General features: G+C 41.9%; 1 protein-coding gene across 1 annotated transcript in view; it reads left to right on the top strand.

The window, feature by feature from the left end:
• STAB2 (stabilin 2) overlaps positions 1-21,187 on the top strand; it is a 165,980-nt gene that overhangs the window by 24,171 nt on the left and 120,622 nt on the right. Inside the window, exons 7-12 of the mRNA XM_075007690.1 lie at positions 296-421; positions 1,385-1,581; positions 3,102-3,235; positions 10,406-10,539; positions 18,950-19,032; positions 20,550-20,699. Of these exons, the coding sequence (XP_074863791.1) occupies positions 296-421; positions 1,385-1,581; positions 3,102-3,235; positions 10,406-10,539; positions 18,950-19,032; positions 20,550-20,699 (824 nt within the window). The remainder of the gene's footprint in view (positions 1-295; positions 422-1,384; positions 1,582-3,101; positions 3,236-10,405; positions 10,540-18,949; positions 19,033-20,549; positions 20,700-21,187) is intronic.

Here is a 21,187-nt window from a genome sequence, read left to right on the forward strand (position 1 = left end):
TTTATGGTGGTCACTGGTGAAGGCTAAATATATTAGTTTAATGCACATGAAATACAGTGTCAAACTATATATGCCCAACTCAGACTCCATCATATGTAAAGCTACCAAAGATTCATGATCATTATCACTGCATCATTGTACCGTCAATCATTATTACCAGTGGCCACATCGCCACTCCACAGTGCCTTACTCATCTATATGCTGCACTGGTTCTTGTACAGCAGAAGGATGGAGCGTAATGTAAATTAGTGTGATGTTCAGTCACAGTATAATGTTTTGCTTTCTTTCTCTCCAGCAATACCTGAGTGTGAGGCCTTGCAGTGCCCTGAAAATGCCAGATGCTCTGTCTCTAGTAAAGATGAAAGCAAGTTGGAATGTACCTGTCTTCCCAATTACCATGGAGATAGTAAACAATGTGAACGTAAGTACTTGTGAATCACAGTGCACTTTGCAGTCGCCTAGTTTACAGACATCAACACAGGTAAACAATGATTTACATTTACTTTGTTAAAAAATGTCCCACCATGTGACTCAGCTTCATAACTGAGCCCAAATACAAACATTACAGGTGAATTGAGCAATGTCGGGGTGAGCAGTTATGCACATGAATAATGCTGCTGACTTCAGAGTCACTGCTGGGTTCCAAATCTGGCTCCATCTCTACAGCACTGTGGAGGAAATGGTTTAAAGCACTTAAGAGCTGATCCTCTGTCCCAGTGGTTCTCCATCAGGGATACACAATGAGGTCCTCCCAGGGGACCCATCAGCTCATGTAGATCCATGTTTCGCAACCTGGGGGGTTGCACCTCCCACCAGGGGACTCACAGGATTAGGGGTGTCACAATAGGAGGTGGCAAGCAGGACACGCCTTGGATGACCCAAAAAACTAAGTTGCATGCTTCAGCCCTGCGAGGCAAGGCTTGTGCACGAGCCCCTGAATGGGGTATAGTAGTCTGGAAAGGTTGAGAACTACAGCTTCATCCATGCTGTATAAGGAAGCCCCATTCTGCTGAGTGAAATTTTCCTGATAATCTGTCATGCCTTAGGGCAGTTACTTTATGGCACGTCACCTACCTGATTCTCAGTAATCACCGTTCAACAAAGAAGCAGGCAATAGTTTCCATTCTTTTTTAAATGAGCGCATTATTGCAGGTTTCCTTGGGTAACCACCCAACTTTAAAAGTCACTTATGTTCAAAAGTGCAGACAGTTGTTTGCGATGTTGGTAGAAATAAGTTCCTATCTCATAACTTCTTGATGATACAATAATATGGATTTAGCTAGTCTAGGCAGATTATCCTGTTGGCTCTGCTTGATATTAATGGGCTCTACTGTCCCTTTACTCAGTATTTGAATATACATTTGTTTTACTAATTTTTTTCCAGCTATCAACCCATGCTCAAAAAAGGTCTGTGATCCAAATGCTTATTGCACCTATCTTGGACCAAACAGACATAAATGTGTTTGCCAAGATGGTTACAAAGGGGATGGCCAAGTTTGCATACCAATAGACCCTTGCCAGGGGATGTTTGGAAACTGCCCTGCAAAGTCTACCATTTGCGTATATGATGGTCCAGGAAAGGTAAGTGCTGAGCTGGAGCCTATGAAATATCCAAAGTCAACTGACTAGGACCAAGATTGAGATTCTCCTGTGGGGAGACAGGCCTGCCTAGTGGATAAAGGTTTCAATGGGCCCTCAGGAAACTTGGGTTCAATTCCCAGCTCTGCCATTGGCTGCTGGGTGACCTTGGGCAAGTCATTTTCTTTTTCTGTGCCCTTTTCTGTATTTGTAAACTGTGGATACCTGACCCTAACCTCCTTTATAAAGCAATTTGAGATCTACTGATGCAAGAGCACTACATAAGAGCCAGGTTTTATTATTCTGCTGGCTACCTGAGTTAAATGCTCTGCAGTAAAATTCCCTCTGTTGATCAAGTTAGTATTTCAAAGGTCCCACCTGTTGAGTGGACATTCAATTCCCCTGGCACTTTTTGTAACAGGTAGAGCTTGCCTTGTAGTCCTTGCCCATAAATTTTGCATCCTACCAACTCTTTTGTAGTGCACTGTGTGCTGGTTTGTTGGCCTTTGCTATTCCAGGCATGGCTGTATTTCAGTAATGCTATAAGCATACACTGTAGATTATTACATGTTTTGTGATCTTTCTGGGGAAGAAAAAGAGTATTGATTATAAATATGAGCACTGATTATAATAAATGCCTCCCCGTAAGGCAATGACACCTAAAGAATTGCATTGCTTTTTTAAGGACGTCATTTAAAAGCCAGAATTTTGCTATCATGAATAAAATCTAGAAAAGGGTTGAATAAATTTGGATAAGCTGTTGCAATGCGTCAGCTACCCACCTCTCATGAGTGCCCCTCTGGTTGAGTGGGTCTTCAGTTCTGGTTTCCCAGCCAAGTCACGCACTATCTGCATGTTAACCAAAACAGTCCTCTGGGGACGGTCTGTCTATAGCCTTCCCTGGACTTTGATATTTAAATAATCTAGCCCTGGTAGACATCTGTCTTGCTAGGGCTTGCTCCCTGAAGACACTGTTTTCCTGCAGCCCACCCCACACTCAGTCCCTACCAAGTCCTAGCCACCAGCCAGGAGCATCTCACTCCCCAGTCCTACTAACAGACTTTCTTTGGCTCACTCCTAGTAGCCAGATGTGTGCTCCCTTGGTCCTAGCCTGCACTGAGCTGTCCAGGGCCATGTTGTTCTTCCAGGCTCCCAGGCCTGCAGTCCTTTCTTCTTCAACTCCAAGCAGCAATCTCTCTTCTGGAGCTCCTTTTATTTGGCCCTCCTGGCCCATGATTTGGTGCTTTCCCTGGAGCCACTCTAGCCTGCCTAGAGAACCCCTCTATTGCTCCTTTCCTGGGACAGGTATGGCAGAACTCTGAGGCCTCCGCCAAGGGGCCTTGGGGCCTATTCCACACCATCACATTGCATCTTTGCATCTGAATAGCTGGATACTTACCTGAGCCTTTGGAAGTTGTCTTTAAATCATTGCCCTGGCTTTTGTGACTGAAAAATGCTGAAAATAGCAAGTCTCTAACAATATGTGAAATACAATCTAACTTTGGCTTTCTCCCCTGATTTAGTCCCACTGTGAATGCAAAGAACATTACAGAAACTTAATACCTGGAAAAGGATGCAGCATGACAAATATCTGTGAGACTAACAACACCTGCCATAAAAATGCAAACTGCACTATGCTTGCACCAGGACAAATTATGTGAGTCTTTTTTCCTTCTTAAATCTTTCACTGACTAGATTTTATTCAGTATATAGGCTACAAGCAGCAAAAGATATGGCAGAGAAATTCTACATTTCTTTACAAAGTCACCGGATACAACATTACAGCATATTAGACCCTTCTAGTAGTGTAGGAATAATGCTTGATACAGTGTAGGGAACAGAAAGATACTTCAGCGTTGGAGAAGAGAGTGCACACATGACATTGCATTTATATTGCTTATTTACAGCCTGATCCAGTGTCCACTGAAAAAAAGCTCTTTCACTGATTTCAACAGGCTTTGTATCAAAAAAGTATGATTTTGTCTTAGTTGGTGGCACAGCACATTAGCAAAAAATATACACTGTAATTCTACAGAGAATATGTCCTGCAGTTTAATGCAAAACCTTAGAATGGGGTACTGCATTAAAAGCAAAGAGTTAAACTATAAACCTTTTTGCTTTCAAGGGACTTTGTAATAATGCCACTGCTTAGTTTATAAGAGTTTATTTGTTGTGTTCCTATTTACAATTTGATTATGGCTGATAATTCATGTCTGGTGTCAAAAATACTTTCCATGTTGGTGTTCAAACTTAGCATTAAAACATCTTGTAGATTTTTTGCATTATCAAGCTGGCTGTGCTTACAATGTTAATGGAACTTTTCTGTTTTCTATTCTGCTTTTCTACTGTGCGTTTAGATCAAGCTTCAACAGAATGCTCTTTTGCCTATCTGTGGAGCAGGTTACACAGCCTCCTCTCTGTGTTTCACAATCTACCTTTTGATAAGGACACAGAAGTAGGACTTGGTGGTTAACAGTTTTTCTATCCTGTTTGACTATTTTAAATTTAAAACAAAGTATAAAAAAATCAGAAACCAAAATTTGGGGAAAAAAATCAAATAAGGTTAATCAAAATGTTTCCTTTTCATAATTTTGAAATGGTTTATTTTGATTTTTACCTTTTTAGTTTTTTAATTTTTATTTACATTTTTTCTTTAAATTAACTTAGATTTCAAAACAAATAGTTGTTGCAAATCCAAAATGGAACTTTTGAATTAGAAAATATCAAAATAGGAAGTTTGACAATTTCAATTGTTTTTGCAAAATTAGGTCAAAATTGGATTTGCTTTTAAAAAAAGAAAAAAGGTCAAACTTCAGCGTTGCACAGAACTTTCATTTATAAAAGCCCACAACATGGCCTGAGTAGAAGGAACACACCAGAGTATGACATGCATCTGACAAAGTTGGTGTTTGCCCACAAAAGCTTATGCTCCAAAAATTTGTTAGGCTGTGTCTACACTTGCATTCCTCTGTCGAAAGAGGCACACAAATGAGGAAAATCAAAATACAAATGAGGTGCAGATTTACATATCTGGTGCCTCATTTGCACATTCTTTTTTCAAAAGAAGAAAAGCAGTGTAGACACAGCTCTTTTGAAAGTAAACCGCATCTTCAAAAGAACCCTTCTTCCCATAAAAAAAGGGTTTTATGGGGAAAAGTGATTCTTCGAAGATGGGGTTTACTTTCAAAAGACCTGTGCCTACACTGCTTTTCTTCTTTTGAAAGCAGCTCTTTCAAAAGAAGAATATGCAAATAAGGTGCCAGATATGTAAATCTGTACCTCATTTGCATTTTCAATTTCCCTCATTTGCACGCCTCTTTTGACAGAGGCATGCAAGTGCAGATGCAGCCTTAGTGTATAAGGTGCCACAGGAGAGAGTGGTAAAGTACAGATCAGATTTATGCAATAGGAAATGAAGTTGGGGATATTTATAAATCATTTTCTTTCACTGAATAAAGAGAAAGGATGACTATAACTTATTTCTTTAAAAATCTGCTGGCCATTTCATTCCAGAAGAGACACCTGAATGGTATCATTTTTACCAGGGGGAGCAAAAGCCCAGGGAAAGCATGGCAACATTTTAGCCCCTATAGCCGTGTCTACACGTGCACGCTACTTCGAAGTAGCGGCACTAACTTCGAAATAGCGCTCGCCACGGCTACACGTGTTGGGCTCTATTTCGATGTTAACATCGACGTTAGGCGGCGAGACGTCGAAGCCGCTAACCCCATGAGGGGATGGGAATAGCACCCTACTTCGAAGTTCAATGTCGAAGTAGGGCACGTGTAGACGATCCGCATCCCGCAACATCGAAATAGCGGGGTCCGCCATGGTGGCCATCAGCTGAGGGGTTGAGAGACGCTCTCTCCAGCCCCTGCGGGGCGCTATGGTCACCGTGTGCAGCAGTCCTTAGCCCAGGGCTTCTGGCTGCTGCTGAGGCAGCTGGGGATCCATGCTGCATGCACAGGGTCTGCAACCAGTTGTCGGCTCTGTGGATCTTGTGTTGTTTAGTGCAACTGTGTCTGGGAGGGGCCCTTTAAGGGAGTGGCTTGCTGTTGAGTCCGCCCTGTGACCCTGTCTGAAGCTGTGCCTGGCACCCTTATTTCGATGTGTGCTACTTTGGCGTGTAGACGTTCCCTCGCAGCGCCTATTTCGATGTGGTGCTGTGCAACGTCGATGTTGAACGTCGACGTTGCCAGCCCTGGAGGACGTGTAGACGTTATTCATCGAAATAGCCTATTTTGATGTCGCTACATCGAAATAAGCTACCTCGATGTAGGCTTCACGTGTAGACGTAGCTTATATGAACAAGTAGAGTGTTATGACTTTACTGGTAAAGAACACCACAGAAAATCATCCATTTGGTAGGATTTGAAATAAGAAACTTATATAACTTAATGACTGGACTAACTCTGGAATCAGCACTGCAACTCTGGCCTTACAGTTTTAACTGCTAAAAATGAAATTCACCCAATAAGAAAGTAATAGAAAGTAAAATGAATGACATCCAGGGGGTTTCTTTATAATTTTTTATTTTGGCAATTTAACTTTTCAAGAGTCGAGGAAGTGTTTTCTTCTAATTTTAGCTTACATTTTCCAGCTCAGAAAATACCATTTGACTGCAATCTGTGACAAAAAAGGCGGGAAGGGAGAGGGTGCTGGTTGTCCCCAAAAAGCTGGATTCCCAATTTGTGGGAAAAGCCATTTGTTGTTTAAAAAAAAAGATTGGAATGAAAATTGTAATAGTTAGATTACAGGCATAATAAAGGGCTACCGATGCTACTATTGTATGACAGGTATAGAAGGAAGCAAAGCCATTGCTGTGTTTGACTGTGGCTATTTGTCTCTAACGTCTAGCTTAGTACTTTAGTTACACTTGAAGTGAGTGTGATGGCCCTGAGCTAGACCCAGAGTGTTTTTTCTGCTCCCTCAGAACTGGAAATTGTATGCTGTGTTGTGTCACTTCCTTCACAGGTTTGTTTGTTTTTTGTTTTGTTTTTTTTTAATGCACAATGGCACTGTCACGTCAGCATCCTTTGGCAGCTCTTTGCTTAGAGGAAGACACTGCACCTGTAGTTCAGGGGTTATAAAATAGCAGTAGCCTGGGAAATCAGAATGGTTGCTGTTTCTGTTCCCACGTAGGCCTTTTCAGCACTAAAATATTTAAATAACATTTCTGCAAGACAGAAGCTCTATACAGCAAGGCCCTTGAGGACCACTCAGGAATGTCAGCTGGTGGAGAATATGGCAGCTCAGCTGGGCAATTGGACACATTATTAGGGAGCACATTCAACTGTAACCTCTTTGGAGCAGTGCCAAGCAAAATACTGGCCCAATTCTTGCCCTCTAGCTGGAGCATGTAAACGTCTTCCCTGAGTTTTCTCCTCTCCTTTATTGTTTCTCTTTAGTTCAACTCTCTTTCTAAAATAAAAAACACTGGTTAAGTAGCTAAGCCTCTTTCCTATAGACATAGGCTAATATATGGGGGAGAAGCAGGGAAACTAGATGTCTCTTTTCTGTGCAAAGGAGAGAGCTACTTCCTCACTTCCTAGCTGGGGTAAGCAGCATGCTCCCACAAGTCCCATCCCCACATGACTGGTGCAATGAGTCCTCCCCGCTTTGTTTCACTCCCACACCAAAGATTGAAAAATAACCAAACCCGCTTTGCATTAGGTCTGCTCCTCCATAGCTGTTGCCATCCCTAATGGTAAACAGTGTCTCTCTCTCCCCAGTACGCATTGCACCAGGCAGATTCACCAAACAAGAGACAAAAATTGCCCAATATAGGCAACTGCTTGGCTGCTCCCTGCCCCAGTGCTGAGAGCTAAATTAAGTCATTTAAAAGGCAAGAGGAGTTCAGACTGGAAGCTGTGCTCCCATGCAAAAGATATAGTTACAAAAGGTGACCATCTGTCCCATTTTTCCTAGGACAGTCCCTTATTTAAGCTATGTCACTGGCATCCCGGCATTTTTAAGAAAATAGGCAAGTTGTCCCATATTTTGCAGGGCACATGTTCCCTGGTGTCCTGCGTCTTGGGTTGGCTGCCTCCAGTGGGTGACTGCCCTGTTCCCTGGAGCTCTGCACCTTGTTGCAACAGCTTGCTGCCAGAGAGCCCCCTCTATGGGTTGGCTGTCTCATTCCCCTGCCTCACACACCTCAGGGAGGCAGCTCCTGCTTCATTCCCTGGTCCACCCTGTGGGAGGCTTTGGAACACCCCCCACCTAGGGGTTCTGGAGCCCTCATCCTCCACTTCCTTTGTCCTTGGTGCTTCCCCATTAGAAGCTGCAGAGCTCCCATAGCTGGTGCCTCACCCTGGAGCAGCAACCCTCACCACCAAGGAGACCTGACATGGGACAGCAGCCCCCACACCATTCCCGGAGGCTGGTGTCCCGTATTTACCATAGGTCAATGTGGTCACCTTATAATTACAAAATGTTTATTCCTGCACCATCCAAATCAAACACGTTGGCTTCTAACTTCATTCTGCACAGCCAGAGGTGGTATTTTTCTGCATAAATTCAATTTAACTTCAAACCACAATGCACAGCACACAGTTCTATGCTCACAGTCGCTCTAGAAACCACCCAAAATTAATGTGCTCCACAATTTTCTCTGGGACAAGCCTTTGCTGTAAAAGAAGGCAACATTAATTTACAAGCCTTTGTCTGATGTCCATTATTTCAAGAACTGACTCTCCTGTGTCTGTTTTGTTTAAATGCCAGATTCTAGGAAAATATGAATTCTTATACCCACAGCATGCCCAGCCACTGCCCTCCTACCACAGATAGGAGGGTTCAGTCCCAAATGTTTCAAAGCAAAGAAGACCACTGCCTCTGCAGGAGATCTGCAGCCCCCTGCTCCCCACTCAGGGTCTGCGGCAGAATTGATGCCCCAGGGAGGGTTCACCAGCATAGAAGGTCTCCCAGGAAAAGTAATGCAGCCTTTAGTCTGTATTAACATTCTTGCTATTTTTCCACTGTTTTGATACATGGGCCCCTTGACCACAATCCCAAATATCCTTCCAAACCTCTAGTTCTCCATACTCAGGGAAGATTCTATGGATTTTAGAGCAAGAAGGGTTAGACTGTGAAGGCAGATTTTATACATTTCCCCATCTGCAGAAGCAGAGGAAATTTTCAGGAAGGACAGTGCACCATCTGGCTTCAGATTAACACTATGCTACATGTGATCTTTGTATGACTGGCAGATGTGTGTGTGTGTAATGAACATAAACAGAAGATGAACTCCTTGAGATTGCTTGTCAAGTAGCACTTTAAAGACTAGCAAAATAGTTTATTAGGTGAGCTTTCGTGGGACAGACCCACTTCTTCAGGCCAAGAAGTGGGTCTGTCCCACGAAAGCTCACCTAATAAACTATTTTGCTAGTCTTTAAAGTGCTACTTGACTGCTTTTTGTTTTGATAGCGTATAGACTAGCACGGCTTCCTCTCTGTTACTGTTGAGATTGCTTGGTTATAGAAAGAAGGTTCTTTTGATTGTGTGGTATAATATTCCCTCTTTAATGATGTGTATAGAAAACTCAAGACAGATGAATCCTTAAATATAAGGTGTACTCAATAATGTAACTTGCTGGTGACTTAAGGGAAGGGTTCTGATTGCACACAACATTGACTGTGAGAGCCATGTGCTCCCTCTGCATCCAATGAAAGTTCAATTGGTATGCCTCGCGAATTCTAGGTACGCAAGCACAGTAACAAAACTAGCCTATCTTGGGAGACCCTCTTGGTTAAAACAGCCTTGTGGCCCACTGAGATGGAAGAAGGCCAGTCATGCAGCCCACTCCCTAGCCTAGGTTGCCCATCACTGTTCTAGCTGGCAGTGGCATTGGATAGTTGACCAACTAATACAGTCCATCCAGTAGAGGGCAGTCATGCACACATCAAAGAAGAACAGATTGACTGCTTTTTGTTTTGATAGATATACACACAGTGGAAGCATGTGGTTTTATACCATGACCCTAGAAGAATTATGCTAACCCGTCAAAATATTGACAGAAATTACTGTTAGCCTGAGATGAGCATTTCCACCACCATCCCTTTGCTTTGTTTAAAAGGCAAATAATGGCTGGTATGTGAGAGAAATACAGCATACATTGTAAGAGAAAAACAGGCTTCAAATGTATATAGCTGCAGCTTGGCGATCCATGAGCTCCTACCATAACTCTGGCTATTTAACTAATATAAGCAAGACCAATGAAGTTATCTATAAGAAACAATAAAATCTGGCAAATAGATTTTAATTTTGAAACTTCATCTTTGTTGCCATGTCACTTTCATAAGCTTAAGTGGTCTTGTTCTAAGGTAGGACACAAACGCTGTTAGTGCAGCAAAGTAAAACTACTGCTGGTTATATAATGAATAAACACATTAATATTATTTGATGTGACAGAAAACTGAGGCCAGGTCTACACTAGACCTTAAAGTCAATTTCAGATACACAATTCTAGCTATGGCAATTGCGTAGCTGGAATCAACTTCTCTACAATCAACTTACCTGGCTGTTCTCACTGAGGGAGGATGATGGGAGAAACTTCTGTTGACCTCCCTTATGCCTCATGGTATTGAGGATTACAGGGGTCAGCTGTCGACCCCTGATAGTTTGATTTCATGTGTTCTTACTAGGGTCAATCTACCAGGTAGAGAAGACATACCTTGAGGAACCATTTATTCATCAAGTGCTGTTTGACAATCTGTAGAACTGGTGGAAAGGAGGAATAAAATGTATTTGCACATCCTCAAAAAACGTTACTGATGCAACAGCATCTGTATCCAACTGATGCTGAAAGTAAGTCTTGTTCTTTTGACAGGTGTATATGCCAGAAGGGATATGTAGGTGATGGGTTTGTATGCTATGGAAATATAATGGAACGAATCAGAGACCTGAACACTGAACCGGGAGGACAGTGGCAAGGAAAACTGACATCTGCCATAGCACTGATTGGTAGGTACCTCAGGGAAATAATGTGGATTTAGTCTGAAGACCAAACAGCAAAGAAACAACATCTAGCCTGAAGCCTGGCCAGTTTCTGCCTGGAGGTTCCTCTTTCTCAGATCTCACTTGAGTAGTCTTCTAGTCACTTTGAGAGAAGATTCCAAAAGGTGACTCTTCAGCTTGTTTATTTTGAAATGTTCTGCATTTATCTCTCACTTTGGTGGGCCTTCAGACCACATGAGCTGCAGGACCTCTGTAATTTGAGAGATTTAGGTATCTCAGTTTATATTTGTATAAAAATAAATTTCTAGTTCTATTCCTTGCCAAAAAGGCCATGAAAATGCAAACAGATATAAGCCAATCAGTAGGGTTGAAGGCTTATCGATGATTTTTCACTAACAGATAACTCAGGCTATGGCCACACAGCAAGTTATTTCAAGATAACAGCTGTTATTTTGAAATAACTTTGCTGTCATCCACACTATGCAAATGCTATTTTGAAATAAATTCAAAATAGCAGGTGTGTTATTTTGAAATTGATAAACCACATTGCAGGGAGAATAGTGCTTATTTTGAAATAATTATTTCGAAATGGGTGCTGTTAAAATGCGGGATATTTTGTAAGCACTATCCCACATCTTAACAGTGCCTATTTGGAAATAGAAATTTTGAAATAGGCACTATTTCAAAATAAATTCTATGGGTGCAGATTATGTATTTTGAAATAGCAAACTGTTATTTTGAAATACATTTTTTTGTGTGTAGCAGGCCTACGTCAAAATAGCTATTTCAGAATAGCTATTCTGGAAAAGCTTATTTTGAAATGGGGAGTAAACGTAGCCTCGGAGTCCAGTCACACCAAGTCTTTGAAGCTGGAAATGCTATTGCCATGGGTTCTTCTAATCAGGAAACAGGCATAGGAAACGGCTCCTTGCAGGTTATTTCCAAGAACTCTAGGGCTATGTCTAGATTAGCATAATGGCGGCCGCGCACGATTCAAAAATTCCACTTTTGGAACATGTGCTGCCTGTGTAGCCAGGGGCCTTTAGAAAGGACCCCCAGACTTCAAAAGCCCCTTCTTCCTATTGGGTTTTAGGAAGACAGGGCTTTTGACATCAGAGGGTCCTGTTGAAAGGCCCCTGGCTACATGGGCAGTGTGCATTCCAAAAGTGGCACTTTCGAATTGTGCATGGCCACTATTATGCTAATGAGGTGCTGCATATTCATATCAGCACCACATTAGCATCTGCTGAACGCCCTCATTATCATGCCCCTTCCAAAAGGGAGGAGCAGTGTGGCCACAGCCTTGATGACCCAAGGCAATTCAAAATGGTGCGGGGAGCAGTGCCATAACTAGCTAATTTTGTGCCTGAGGCAAGAATATAAAATTGCGCCCCCCTCATGTTTATATATTCATAGTAGTTATTTCATAGAAAAAAGGAAAATATATTAATAATAATAACCCTGTGCTTATTATAGTTAATTATTATTTTATGATTATAGTTTATCTGAGTTATGAAGGGGGAAAGATGCTCATCCCCCACTCTCCCCCACTACCTCAGCTTACACCCCACACTCAGAGGCTGGAGAGGCTGGGGGCACTGTGTGTGGGGAGTCACACTCGGGCTGGAGGAGCTGGGTGAGTCACACTCAGGGGCTGGGGGAAGATACAAACAAAAAAATGAAAATGGACGTATCAGCTACATAGGACAGAAGGGGAGAAATAGCGGAAGGGAGGAGGGGGGCAAAATTACTGCAAGAGTCTATGGAGTGGCTTGCCTGGGATGGCTACAAATATCAAAGGTGGAAAAGCTGTCTTTGTAATGTGTAATTGCTTCTCTGTTGATAGAGATAGCTGCTGGTTGTGGCAGCACTGAGCAGCTACAAATGGCTCCTTTAAGAGCCACATGCAACTCCAAGCTTCTGGAGACCCTTAACAAATCTAATCACAACCCATGTGTGGGTCCAGACCCATAGGTTGGGAATCTCTGGTCTAGATGGTGCCCTAACTTCAAAATATGCCATGTCAGCATGTGGCACTGTCTAAAGGGCACCACATGCTGAAATAAAGCCCTGTTTTGAGACATCCCTGTACTCCTCGTGCAATGAGGTTTACAGGGATGCCGGAATAGCACACCCATTATCTCAAAAACTGTTTTGAGATAACGGGCACATTGCATAGATGCAGGCAGCTATTTCGGGATAGCACCCACCCTCTAGACATAGCCTAGGACTGCAGCACGATTCCTGCTTCTGGCTAAACTCCTTTACAGAGTAAACAGTAGGATTCTTTGGCTACAACCAGCAGCTTGTTATTGTGAAAGGAAGCACAGATTGTTCAGTGAACACAGACAGCCTGAGATCATGTCAGAATCAGCTCTGACATGGAAACATGTAGATAAGGTGGAAGGAGTTCAAAGCATTTTACAAATAGTGAATGAGTATGAGCCCCTGATGAGGCTGGTAAGCCTTCTTATCCTTGTTCATCCAGGCATAAAATGAAGCACAGAGAAGTAAAGTGATGTTATTAAAATCATACAGTCATGTCAAAGATATAGCCAGGTATACAATTCTGGAATCCTGACTTCCAACGTCTTGCGCTATCTATTTTTAACTCTACATTTACTTTGCTACCACTGTATAAAATAGCTGTTATTGTACTGCATGGTGTCAGCTCATTCGTTGTGTTGATGGTGCACACCATATAAAATGATATATGCTACAGACAGAACAAAGACCTACCACCTTATTAGGTCATGGTTTCCAACCCCTTGTAAAGGCCGCTCAATATTTTGTGTAGTTTAAGGATAACCAGGGCTCTTTTTCCTTTTTTTTTTGTTTTCTGGCAGAATGCACCAGAACAGAGTTTCAGCATCTTTTTTCCATTAGAACACCAGAAAAATTTTCACCACCAGTTCTGCAGCAGTGTGGGAACCGGGTCAGGAGCTTGAGTTCTGGCACCCTTTTTTCCTAGAAAAAAATCACTGATGATAACCATAGGAAATATACAACCCCACATGTGAGCTACTGCTTTGACCACGATAAAGCAGATGTGCTGCTGGAATTTTGGCATGTCTGATGTTTTTAATTCTGTTACTAAAAAAGGAATGGGAGGAAGAGGCCTAGTTATAAGTGGAGGAAAACAGGAAGGATGGTGACCATGGAGGGAACTGCTGGAGAGAAGAGAGAAAAGAATTTGGGAGCTAGGACAGATTTTCCATTTGCATGGAGTGCAGAGCTGTGTTTGGTTACTAAAATATAATCAGATTTATTTGTGAACTGCCTTCTATTAAGAAGAAATGAGAGGGGGAATCAAGGATGCTTTTGATTTCAGGAAGCCAATCCATAACCAGGGTAGCTTGCATCTGGATCCCATTTTATCAGAATTCAAAAAGTTCAGGTGGCGGAGTGTTTTCATGTATTACCAGTTATTGCAAGCATCTCATGAGAGCAATGGAAATACATAGTCTTCTGTCACAATCTTAACAAGTTGAAGCTACATACAGATACTCCCTAAAGCTGTGTCTACACTACAGAGTTCTGTCGACAGAAGTCACTGTCGACAGATATTTCGCAGCAGAACCTCTATCCACAGAACATATTCACACTTCCCAGGGGCTCCCCTTGTTGACACCTTCTGTCAACAGAGAACGGCCAGACTGCGCAGCCCTCTGTCGACAGAACAGCCAACCGGAAGCTCTGCAAACAGGGCAACCCAGTGAACTGGAAGCCCTCTCTGTTGACAGAAGGTCCCCTGGCGCATCTACACGATTTTTTTGTTGACAGAATCTGTCGACAGAGGCGCTATGCCCTATACGGTCAAGACAGAACTCTGCTGGGAAAACTGCTGCATTCTGTCGACAGATTCTCAGAAGAACACATTTGTAGTGTGGACACTCCCTAGTTTTGTTGTCAGAAGACCTCTTCTGTCGACAGAGCTCTGTAGTGTAGACCCAGCTAAAATGTTGTATGTCTGAGTTAAATCCCTAAAAGTAAGAAATACAGAGATAAGCCTACTGCAGTCTTGGCTAAAAGACAGATATCTTTTGGTTTGTATATTAAGCTCCAAGGGTCCCATTCCAGGTTTGATTCCATCCAATGACAACCGATTCTGTCACCATTACATATACATGGGCAGACTACCTGATTGCCACAGCAACCTCACTACGTGTAGGGTGCTGGCTAGCATGTGTATGTCTGCCTAAGGAGACAATCACACCTCCCGGCTGCCGGGTGGATGTATGTGTTTATATATATAGGACTAAAGATAACAGGCCCTGGTCTCAATTGGTGCTTTTTGGCACTGGTGTAAGCCAAAAATAACATTCAGAAAACAAGACGTCTTTCCACTTAGCCAATTATGTGTCGTGAATGTTCCCATTCATTTTGCCAGTGCTAGGTATGACATCTACATGTTTACTGTACAGGTTACTTCATTTTACCTATTAATTGCATGTTAATGTATCTAAAGAATAAAAAGAATAACAAGTAATAACCTGAACATTCTGCATCTTCCAGACAAGTTCTAGAATGTTAAACTACATGCTGTGTTTATTCTAGAGCACGACACCTGTGATAAACCATAAAAACACAAATGTGCCCTGTCAGTAAATTTTTACTATTGTATTATAACTGGAGTTGGGCAAATAACTGGCTTTTCAGTTCACTGACAGTTCTGGGGGAGTTAAAAAGGAAAACAGTTATTTTGACTCAGATTGAATACAAATATGTTCAGAATTATTGGTAAATTGGAAACTCCATTTCGCATTGCCCAAACATTTACTTCAACTGGAAACATTTTCTTTCAGGACATTTTCAAAGGAATAGATTGCAAAACAGCTGGAGAAGGTGTTGGTGCCCCCACTTATAACCCTTAAGTTAATGGACAGAATGTGGGAGAAGCAGATTTGAATTCCTGTTCTGAAACAGGGACTTAACCCAGGTGTACATGCCATGGTGGGCTGATTTAAATCAAATTACCATAAAAGCTAAGATTGACTGCACTTAAAGTGTACTTAATTTTGGAGTAATTGAACTCACCGACACATCTGTTTTTTGAGAATACAAGTATAGGATGGGATTCCCTTGGGAAAACTGAATTATGCTGAAGTAAAATAGAGAGTAGACTTATGACATCACCATTATGGCCTGTGACCATGAAGTTTCAAAAGAAGGGGCAAGTATTATACAATAAGAACATGACACTCAGTGGCAACTGGCAACTTTAGATTCTCTTACTGCATCTTTCTGTATTGTATATTTGAGTGATAGATTCTAAACCTTTTTAACTAATTAAACAAGCCAACAACACAGTAAAACAGCTTGGGACTTTACTTTTCCAATAACACATTAAAAGGCAGAGAGAGAGTCTTGAAGAATGACACAGTGTAAAGTGAATTGTTTAAGTTGCTAACCAGTTGATCCACTAAGACATAGTCACATCATTTTCTCCCAATAAGCAATTTTCCTTGTGATGTTTCATCCTTGCAGCTAGGCCCTGCCTCAGCTCCTTGCGCTGCTTACAATTGACACATTTTCCTTTTTCACCCAGGGAATGAATTTCTTCAAAATATTTCCAGTTAGGATCTCTCTTACGCCCAGAAGCCGTAAAGGTTTTTCTGATGGCAAAAGTGTGAGGAAATACAGGAATCTTTTTTTGTGCTGAATAATGTTTCCCCTTTTACTTTTCAGTCCATTCCACTGTTTCTTTCCTGTGCTTTCCCCTATATCGCCTGTCTTGAGACAATGTCTTAACTAACTCCTCTGCCATACTTGGCCAAGGTCCACCACCACATAAACACAGAATAAAAGCAATCCTGTCCAACTTATGTCTTTCTTTACATGTTTTACTAGTCTGCTGAAAAGCAGAAATTAAAAGCCAGGAATATTCATAAAGCAAGAGGTAGTAGTTAGTTTGGAAACACTGGAGCCATTAATTCATTTTTTGAGACTGTAAGGCTGTGTCTACACTACAAAAAATAACTTCAAAGTTAAACTTCAAAGTGGAGCACTACTCCATTCCCAGGAATGGAGTAAAGACTTTGAAGTTGGGCTCCCTACTTGGAAGTTAACTTTGAAGTAAGGGAAAATGTGTGTAGGCTCTCTGCTAGTTACTTCAATGCAGTGTTTAACTTAGAAGTTAACTTCAAAGTTAGTTCCTTGTGGAAACACCCTTAAGACTGTGTCTACACAGGCACAAATCTTCGAAATAGCCATGCTAAAGGCCATTTCAAAGATTACTAATGAGGAGCTGAATTGAATATTCAGAGCCTCATTAGCATTAGAACGCTTCCTCCGAACGCTCAGCTGAACAAAATAAGGAGATTTCGAAATGTGTGGGGCCCTTTCGAAAAGGACCCCCTTATAGCTGTGCCGAGCCATGGACATTCGAAAGCAGCGCTTTCGAAGCACCACAGGCAGAAGTGTCCTAATATTAATGAGGCGCTGAATATTCAATTCAGCACCTCATTAGTAATCTTCAAAATGGCCATTAGTATGGCCATTTCAAAGATTTATGCCTGTGTAGACACAACCTAAGTGTATGTGGAGCATGTTTGTGATGAGAAGTAATTGTAAATCTTATTTTAAATGAGAAATTTAGTATTTTATTGATTTAAAAATATGATTTAAATAAGAAGTCTGATTTTTTTATTTTCTTTAAATAGTTGATATTTATCCACCATAGTATGCCCTGTTCCATGTGCATACCTAACCCCCAGCCTATATAACCCTTCTCACAGAAGCTGTGTTTACACTAGCAAGTTCTTTTGAAAGATTTTTCGAAAAAAGGGGGCTCTTTCGAAAGAGCCCATGGAGCGTCTACACACAAAAAGCATTCTTTCAAAAGTAAATCGAAAGAATGCAGTGCTCCTTTCGAAATCACTCTTCCTTTCCCATTTCAGTAAGAGCATGGGAATAAGGGGACTTCGAAGTAGGCGGGGTCTTTTCAAAAAGGAGCCCCGTCAGGACGAACCGCGCGGCGGCGAGGCGCATCAATTTCGAAGTGCTGCAGCCACCCGCATGCTAATGAAGAGCTGAATATGTATTTCAGCGCTTCATTAGTAAACTTCGAAATGGCCATTTGCATGGCCATTTCGAAGTTTGGGGCTAGTGTAGACACAGCCAATGTGAGTAGACACTCTGCAGGGCCTTTCTTTCAATAGCACAGTCTTCATTTTCCATCCCGGGCCTAGTCTTTTGATCTGCTTTTTTTGTGTGTGGATGCACTCTTTCTAAAGAAGTTCTTTTGGATGAGATCTTCTGGAAGGGCTTCTTTGGAAAGATCTCTGTAGTGTAGACATAGGCAGAGCAGTCCAATATCTTCTCGAGTATTTTATATAGGCTGCGTCTACACGTGCACGCTACTTCGAAGTAGCGGCAGTAACTTCGAAATAGCGCCCGTCACGTCTACACGTGTTGGGCGCTATTTCGAAGTTGAAATCGACGTTAGGCGGCGAGACGTCGAAGTCGCTAACCCCATGAGCGGATGGGAATAGCGCCCTACTTCGACGTTCAACATCGAAGTAGGGACGTGTAGACGATCCGCATCCCGCAACATCGAAATAGCGGGGTCCTCCATGGCGGCCATCAGCTGGGGGGTTGAGAGATACTCTCTCTCCAGCCCTTGCGGGGCTCTGTGGTCACCGTGGGCAGCAGCCCTTAGCCCAGGGCTTCTGGCTGCTGCTGCTGCAGCTGGGGGTCCGTGCTGCATATACAGGGTCTGCAACTAGTTGTTGGCTCTGTGTATCTTTCACTGTTTAATGAAAGTGTGTCTGGGAGGGGCCCTTTAAGGGAGCGGCTTGCTGTTGAGTCCGCCCCGTGACCCTGTCTGCAGCTGTGCCTGGCTCCCTTATTTCGATGTGTGCTACTTTGCCGTGTAGACGTTCCCTCGTTGTGCCTATTTCGATGTTGGGCTGAGCAACGTCGAAGTTGAACATCGACGTTGCCAGCCCTGGAGGACGTGTAGACGTTATTCATCGAAATAGCCTATTTCGATGTCGCAACATCGAAATAAGCTATTTCGAAGTTGGGTGCACGTGTAGACGTAGCCATACAGTGCAACAGCATCAATAGGAAAGATTGAATCCCATCTCAAATCTGGCCTCCCACATCAAAGGTGAGGGCCTTAGTCACTAAGCTAAAGGTTACAGTTTCCACTGTTACCTAAGTTCCTGTGCAAATCTAGCGCCATAAAAGTGTTGGCCCAGAGTATTTGGCAAATTCATGGCAAAGTCACTGATTGTTTTGTTATGCTGCTCAGGTCCCCAGTCAATCACAAAGTTATTTCGCTGTTAAATTTTAACAAGCACAGGTATTGCTATTCTGCTTTTTGAAATGGGCAGTATACCTTACATTGTACAGAACATAGACTGCACAATCCCTCACAGTATTCATTTTGTCATTTGCTTTTTCTTGTAAGAAAACGTCTACGAATGGCCTCTAAGTAGTCTGGGACCATTTACTGTTTTACTGCCAACAAACAAAGGATTCAGAGGAATAAATGTAAGTCGGGGGGGGGGAGATTTTTGACAAATTAATAGAAACAATCAGAATTGTGTGGGTATTTTGGATTCCATGGAACCTTTTCAAGATAGTATGATTTCAGTTGTAGAACACTGAATGTTTGTGTCTAGGAGTGAAAGACTAAAACCTCCACACTTGAAACAAAAAGAAAGTCTTTACTGTTTTTGTTGTTTTAATACAAGGCATGTAAGGTAACATCTTTTATTTGTCCAATTTTTTGTTGGTGAGAGACAAGCTTTTGTGGCTACACAGAGCTCTTCTCAGTCATCTTTATTTTTTTAATTTTCTACAATGAAATATTACTTTAAGATTTGTTATTTTCATTTAACCAACACATACAGGTTGTGTCTACGCTTGCATTCCTCTTTTGAAAGCGGCATCCAAATGAAGGAAGTTGAAAATGCAAATGAGGTGTAGATTTACATATTTGGCACCTCATTTGCATATTCTCCTTTCAAAAGAGCTTCTTTCAAAAGAAAAGAAGCCATGTAGATGCAGCTATTTCGAAAGTAAACCCCATCTTCAAAAGAAACCTTCTTCCTATTTTGTTTCAGGAAGAAGGGTTCTTTTGAAGATGGGGTTTACTTTCAAAAAAGCCACCTCTAAACTGTTTTTCTTCTTTGGAAAGAAGCTCTTTCGAAAGGAGAATATGCAAATGAAGTGCCAGATACATAAATCTGCACTTCATTTGCATTTTCGATTTCCCTCAATTTGCATGCAAATGAAAGTGTAGACACAGCCACAGTTATTTACAGAGAAAACAATTCTAAGGCTAAGATTTTCAAAAACAGGTGCCCAAAGTTAGGCTCTAAGTGGAGCTGGTCAATACATATGTTAGTGAAAATTTTTTTACCAAAACAAAAAATGTATTTTTCATTTTGATGAAAATTTTTCCCACAGTTTTTTTCTATTTTGTTTCAAACTGAAAATTTTCAGGTTTGGGGGAATCTTCCTCCATCTCTCTCCCTTTTCCCCCCTCCCTGACCTGGGTAGGACCAGTATGCAAAGGTAGAGAAAATGGAGTTACACAATGCAAAAAGCGAAACAAAACAACAAAAACGCTATTTGATTCACTCCATCAAAAAATTCTAAATGTTGAAGGAAATGAAAATCTTTGCATTTTTTTACAACAGAAATTTTGCAATGAAATTTGTCACCCTGCTCTCTTTCACATCTATATTTCAGTGACTAAGTAAGTGGCCTGATTTGCAAAGTGTTGACCATCCAGCTATTGCTTTGAAGTCAGTGGGAGTACTCACATGTTTAAGATTAAGCAAAAGCGTAAAGTGCATGAGTCAGAGAGACTCCCGCTGATTTCAGTAGGCGTTGGATCAGGTCCTGAAGGCACTTCATTTCACAAATTAACCACACTGAATTCAGATACATCTATTGCAAAAATAGATGGCGAAAGCATAAACTCATTAGAGGGTTTTGTTTTGATTTTTAATGACTCCTGTAATATAAAGAATGAATACACTGTCTCTCTGCTCTTCTAGATAAGAGATCTCCTGAGCAATGGGGAGAATGCCCGGTACTTTGTAAAACTCCATATAATTGCGGGTCAGCTGAACACCAATAGCCTGAACAATACTGACACAATTTACACCTTGACTGGAAAGCCAGGGGAGATATTAAAAGGTGATAAGGTAAGAGCTTGTCTGGATTTTACTATGGCAGTAGCACCAGCAGCGGTCTTCTTGCTTCTTATACTTGAACAAGGAGAACAGCAGGTCCCAATGAATCTGAGACGGCTGGGTGCAGTTAGCTTTCTGACTAGGAAAATCTGTCCTGTGCAATAGCCAGGGTCCAAACATTGCAAAGGGCTAGGGTGAAATACTGGCCCCACTGAAGTCAATAGCAATGCTCCCACTGACTCTGGCAGAGGCAGGAATTCACTCTTAGAATTCCAGCATAACTTAATGGCTAACAAAAAACTTTTATTTATTAGTAAAGATGTTCTCTAAAATAAAGCCCTTGTAAACACAGAAAGGTGGCCAGCGTGCTACTCTCCACCCTAGTCATGGGTAAGAGACAAGAATCTAAATCAAAGACTAAGGAAAATAGAGTTCGCTCAGATGGAGATAGAAGACTGTAGGCAGACCCCTGTACCTCTGCATAAAACGCCAACAGCGGA

Source organism: Carettochelys insculpta, chromosome 1 (assembly GCF_033958435.1).
Source record: "Carettochelys insculpta isolate YL-2023 chromosome 1, ASM3395843v1, whole genome shotgun sequence".
Taxonomy (NCBI): Eukaryota; Metazoa; Chordata; order Testudines; family Carettochelyidae; genus Carettochelys; species Carettochelys insculpta.